Source organism: Xiphophorus hellerii, chromosome 6 (genome assembly GCF_003331165.1).
Source record: "Xiphophorus hellerii strain 12219 chromosome 6, Xiphophorus_hellerii-4.1, whole genome shotgun sequence".
Classification (NCBI taxonomy): Eukaryota; Metazoa; Chordata; class Actinopteri; order Cyprinodontiformes; family Poeciliidae; genus Xiphophorus; species Xiphophorus hellerii.
This window is the reverse complement of record NC_045677.1, coordinates 3,679,057-3,685,056: the sequence shown is the minus strand read 5'-3', so window position 1 is coordinate 3,685,056 and position 6,000 is coordinate 3,679,057. Positions and strand designations below refer to the sequence as shown.

General features: G+C 35.1%; 1 protein-coding gene across 1 annotated transcript; it reads right to left on the bottom strand.

Moving 5' to 3' along the window:
• Positions 1–514: 514 nt before the first annotated feature.
• Positions 515–4,191, bottom strand: LOC116721626 (claudin-1-like). The gene is made up of 4 exons (XM_032565498.1): positions 3,969–4,191; positions 2,801–2,965; positions 1,803–1,887; positions 515–962 (listed from the first exon to the last, which is right to left on the bottom strand). Exons 1-4 carry the CDS (start codon positions 4,189–4,191, stop codon positions 803–805), a joined length of 633 nt encoding a protein of 210 aa, XP_032421389.1. The 3' UTR covers positions 515–802.
• Positions 4,192–6,000: the final 1,809 nt, after the last annotated feature.

Here is a 6,000-nt window from a genome sequence, read left to right as displayed (position 1 = left end):
TCCTGAAGGGAGAGCTTCAGAAAGAGTAGGAGTTTCTTAAAGAGACAGAGGCCCAATTTCAAGATGTCATGTTGGGAAGTCAAGTTTCTTCTAAGTCATGTTTGACATACACAGCATTTTTATAACAACTGAAGGTAACAAAATTACTTGATTGTGCTAATAGATGGCACTATGTGCCTGGAAAAACACATACTACTGCCCCTTTAAACATAGATTTGCACATCAACAGCCATTTGCACACAAAAAGTTTTAATTATTTATTGGATATTTTATTAAAATTCGCATACAGCCTGAATGTTCCAGGCATGTACAGCTGTCTACACTATGCAAAAGGTTGTAGGAAAGGTCATGAGATAAAACCTCTCCTACAGATATTTCTCTAGAGAGATATTTGATATTGAGTACTTGGATTTGGGAAATAAGCCATGTAAAAACAGGAATTAGATGGCAGTTTTTAAAAAAAAAAATACATCTGGTGTTCCTTTTAATTCACTAGTACAGAAGGACACACTTATAGATGGAAATGTTTCTCAGATTTTATTTTGTATTTAATCATAATAATTTAAAAAATCAAGAAATTCAGATGAAAGAACACTTCCCTTCCCTACATTTTACATCAGCTCTAAAAAAAACCCATTACAGTAAAAGAAGTGGACGTCACGTTAAAACTCAAACAATAGTTTTGGATTTCCATAACGTTTGGACAAAACAAAGAAATAGAAAACATGCCGTTTATTGACATAGAGCTGTATATCCCGGTGGACTGGTGCCTTAGCAGAGGCTGCAGAGCCAGAGCTCCTCCTCACACGTAGCCTCTGCCTCCTGCAGAGCTGGACGGAGGGTAGCGGGGGCCTTTCTCGGAGGAGCCCCTGTCTGAGCACATGCAGCACAGGAAGCCCCCACCAATGATGCACATGCAGGCCGCTCCCCATCCGACGTACAAGGCAGACCCGAATTCATACCTGTGGATAACACAGATCACCGTGACGCTGCAAAGCATACGGTTTTAGACGTCTGTGCACTGAATGATAATAAAAAATGAACAACAGCACATCCAGTTGCAACAGTTCCGATTAGGCTTTGGACACTGATGCTGTTGAGGATTTTATAAAAAGCTTTGCAAGACCCAGCTTTTATTTTGATAGCCTACTTCCAGCTATGGACAAGTGAATTTGTAAGTTAGCTAAATATTTAGCTGAGCTCTAAAAGTTTGGTTCAGAGCTAAATATTTAGCTTGAAACTAAACATTTTGCTGGCTAACTAAATATCTAGTTGGAAGCTAAATATTTTTATCGTTGTTTACTACATGCTTAGTTTGTAAGATAAATATTTAATTTAGAGGTAAATATTTAGTAAAATAAATAAAGTTTAGTTACTAATATAAACTAATGTTGTTTAGTTTATATCAGGCCACAAGTCATTTTGCAGCCTGAAACGACTTTGCACATATTTTAAGCTTTATTTTTGCCATAACATAACTAATATAAACTTAGTTTACTAACAAACTAAGATTAGATTAACATTAAATCTACAGTTAATCTCTCATTAACTTTAGATTTTCAGATTTTATGCTATCCATCCAACATCTAGAACTACTTATATAACTAATATGAGTAAGTAAACCTTACTTAGTTTACTAAATATTTCATTTGGAGTTTAATAATTAGTCTAGATCTAAATATTTGTGAGCTGAATATTTAATTTGGAGCTGAATATTTAGCTTCATTTATTAAAACTTATCCGTTGTGATTAGTAATACCTTCTTTGGAGCTTTGGGGGTAAATGAGTGAGGAGCTCCTTACCTGGAGTTAGTGGGAGTTAATGGGCTGTAGAAGTCCTGGGCTATTCTGTGGCCGTACCAGGATGTTCCAATCAGGGCAATCACACCTGGAAAACCAGCAGCAAGGAAAGGCGGATCAGAATTCATTCTTCCATAATCCAGGTTCAACTTGCTAAATTATAACGTCAAAAGAAAGAATATAAAGTATTTCTCAAAAGCTAAAAGCTAAATGGTTCATATTTTTATGAAGTCCCTCCAGGATATTTCAATGTGTTGTTGTGATTTTTGAGGCCTAAAATGACTTTGCACATTTTTTAAGCTTTATTTTTGTCATAACGTGGTCTTACAAAAAAGCTAACCTTCCTAAAAAAAAAAAAAGAGCATTTTAACATATTTCAAAGTCTTTCTTCAAATACACAGTTACATGAGATGTAACTGGCTGATAGATCATTGGCTCGTCATCTGTCAGCCAATCATCTATCGGCACATTCAACAAACCATCATTTTGCCACTACTTCCTGTTGTCTTCTTCACTGCTTCCACCAGTAGTAACATCCGGTTGTTGATCATGTGACTCGGGATGCGTTAAAAAAAGTGTTTCCTTTGCAGTTGTGAAACATCTATTTAAAAAATACGTCATCCTAGAGCAACAACTTTTTATTAAAAAACGTGTTGTTTTGTTATTTGAAATTGTCCTATTTACATTAAGTCCAGTTATTTTCAGAATTTAAATTTTTTATGGTTAACATAAACGCCGCTACAGAGTCAGGTGGAGAGATTAGAATGAAAGAAACTGATTCTGTAGATGAATGATCTTATCTGTTATTAATTAAGTGATGGAGCTGAGTTAAAATACTGGCTGCAGTGTAGTGCACTTAAGCACTTATTTCACTGAACTGCATGCAAAGCACTGTTTAACACATACTGTATTTTAAGGGTTACTAGAGACTTTCTAGTCGATTCGTTAAAATGTTTCTTAATGAAAAACTCAAAAAACCCAAATTGTGTCGAGTCTCTCACCAGCTATTATGAAGATCACTCCTCCAGCCAGAGCCACCTTGGACTTCTGCTGCGGCTGTTCTGCCATACAGGTGGTGCACTCCAAGCCCACCACCGTCACCATCATGGAAACGAAGCAGAGCAAGATGGCTGCACACATGAGCGCCCGGGTCCCCTGTATGTTCGCTGGAGGCACACATATCCACAGCAACATTGAAGAATGTTTCAGATCTTCAATCAAATTTTAGTATCAGACAAAACTTTACATATAAACTGTAGATTTCAAATGATAATGCTATTTAAAACAAAAAACAATCCATTCCTCTCTGAAGCAAATAACTGGTTGTTTCGTCGTTTTTGGGAACTTCCGCCATACAGGGCTTCTGACTTGCAGGTCTTTTCCAGCACTTTGGAGAATAAAACAATACTTTGGAGTATAGTTTTAATTCAGTCACATTAGAAATGATTACCTCCCATTGGCCATCAGATTGCTCAAAACCAATAATCCTTCATTCAGACAACCTGAAAATGCTAAATTCCATAGTTTTACTGACTATCTCAATAGTTAACATAATAAATAATTAATAAAAAATCTATCTATCTATCTATCTATCTATCTATCTATCTATCTATCTATCTATCTATCTATCTATCTATCTATCTATCTATCTATCTATCTATCTATCTATCTATCTATCTATCTATCTATCTATCTATCTATCTATCTATCTATCTATCTATCTATCTATCTAGTTCCACTACGAGATTATTTGACTAAAAACTTGTTATAAGTGAAATAATCTGCCAGTGGAACTAATACTTTTTCCATCAATATTACGGAATTATTGACTTAAAACAAACTCAGATTTCTTGCTGAAAAGTTGTTTGTAACTTAGTTTTGTCTTATTTCAAGTGTACTTAGATATTTGCACTGGAAACTAAACTTGGTAAGAGTTTGTGTTCCTGAAGATATCAAAATGTCCCTGATGTTCAGTGGGACGTCTTTTGTGATGCTACAGCCTGTATGTATTCCAAAATGAGGCATAAATCTACTATATTTTCATGTAACATTCCTACCAGTTAAACTTAATTGTCCAAATTTTGGAATCAGCGTAAAACAAAATATTTTACTTTGCTTTAGAGCTTGCAGTAAAGCAATCTGACTAAGGAGGGCATCGCTAAAACTTACGTGGCAGCTGAAGGAGCGAGTCGAAGATTTTACACTGAATCTGCCCGGTGCTCTGCCACACGCAGCTCTTCCACAGACCCTCATACATGGCCTGAGCTGTGATGATGTTGCTCCCCGTGTACGACGAAGCTTTCCACTCCACCATGGCCGTGCATGCGATTGTCCCAACGAAGCCCAGGAAGGCCAGGGAGAAGCCAAGAAGCTGAACTCCAGAGTTTGGCATTTTTTGACCTTTAGAAGGATGAAACAAATGCTGTGAAGTAGAGAGAGAAAGTTTTTAAAGATTGGAACCTGGCTTGATGTTCTTTCCCTGTGGATCACAGAAAGAAAAGAAAAAAAACAACAGGTATGCAGCTGTGCATTCCCTTGGTAAGAACCTGGAGGAAAAGGGAGGATCCAGGACTCTCACTGCCTTTCATCCAGTGAAGAAGAAAAATGGTGACACTATGTGGACCTGAGCTTCTACTGCAATGAAGGGAATTGCTTAAAATCCTTAAACTGGAGAAAAAAACAATAAAATATCATTCAGACATAAGTGGGGTTTGCTACACAATCTCCAAAGTCTGTGCAATTATAGGAATATTCATAGAATATCATTCAAATTAAAACCTTAACATATCACAAACACATAGTTTATATTTAATATGCCGAGTAATTTATTTCTCATTATTTTGACGGTTATTGATTACAGATAAATGAAAACACAAAATTCAGATTCTTTGTAGAATCAAATATTATATAAGTCCAAATTTATATATATTTTTACTGTATGAATGTTATATTATATTGTGATTTGTATAGTCACAGGGAAGACTGATTGGTTCTGCTCTTATCAGGTCTGACTTGGTCATTATAAATCTGAAACAAACGTGACATATGGGGTTCCTCAAGGCTCCGTTCTCAGCCCCGTTTTGTTTACTGTGTTCTATCCTCTGCTGATCTCCTCGATACCTCTCTGCATTAAAGCAATCATTCATGTTAAAGGAACCCAGACCAAGTACTAAGTGGATAATATTGTACTGTACATGGACATAGTTTTTAGAGGGCTTACTATATTAAAATCTTTCAGTCGTATGTAATATTACGTTTTTCTGAATAACTTAAATTAGCAGTAAAACATATTTATCAAAATGCCCAAAATTAGGGCTGCAACTTATGATTATTTTGCTAATCTTGTATTCTGACAAGATTCTGAGCAATTGGATTTAAAAAAAACGCATATTTTATACAATATCAAAAATAGATGTAAAATAAAATTTAACAAATATTTTGTAAGAGCCAGTTAATGGGGAATTCATATAGAATAATAATTTAGATTAAAAATGTATAAATATGCTTAATTTAATTTTAAGAAATTCATGATGAGTATATTTTCTGGAATGTATAACTTAGTTAATATAAAGGGATACTTTTATTGTGAAAAGTAATTTTGGCTTCCACTACGTAATGCATAACATTAACATTGCTCGTATGCACGTTTGAGGTCAGATTGCAGTTGGATACGGTGGAAGCAACACAATTTTTTGACCGATCTGTACCGAGCCTCTCATTTTTTTCTGTAAGTGTACTTTTGGAGTTCTTTAAGTAAACATCATAAAAGAAGACTTGGTTTCAGTCGAGTGATTCAAATATTTGTTGTTAGACAAACTGCAAAGGTGGTACAACTAACTTTTGGGACGCAGAGTGCCACTACATATTTAATTTCCTCTCTTAAATAATAAAACAAACTTTTAACTGCCTAAAATGCAATGTCAGAATGTGTTTAGTGAATCCTTGATCATTTGTAGAAAAGGAAGCATCTACAGCTAAAAAAAATATATTTCTAACATCTACAAGTGAAAACATCAACCCTTTCTGCTGGACTTAATGTCAATGCAGTTTTGGGTTGATCTTTGGTTTTTGCATTAGCCCATTAGCAATTAAATAGTAAAGTGTGCTTATAGAATTTTTTTTTTTTTTTTATAGAATTTGAACCAGATGAAAGTAAAACTGCCACTTGAGGCGTTCTGGATAGAACATATTTACAGACAAA

Coding starts and splice junctions, on each gene's coding strand:
- LOC116721626 (XM_032565498.1), bottom strand. CDS start 4,191: ATGCCAAACTCTGGAGTTCAGCTTCTTGGCTTCTCCCTGGCCTTCCTG. Junction 1,888..2,800: donor AGTGATCTTCATAATAGCTG/GTGAGAGACTCG, acceptor CTGGTTTTCCAG/GTGTGATTGCCCTGATTGGA. Junction 963..1,802: donor TTAACTCCCACTAACTCCAG/GTAAGGAGCTCC, acceptor TGTTATCCACAG/GTATGAATTCGGGTCTGCCT.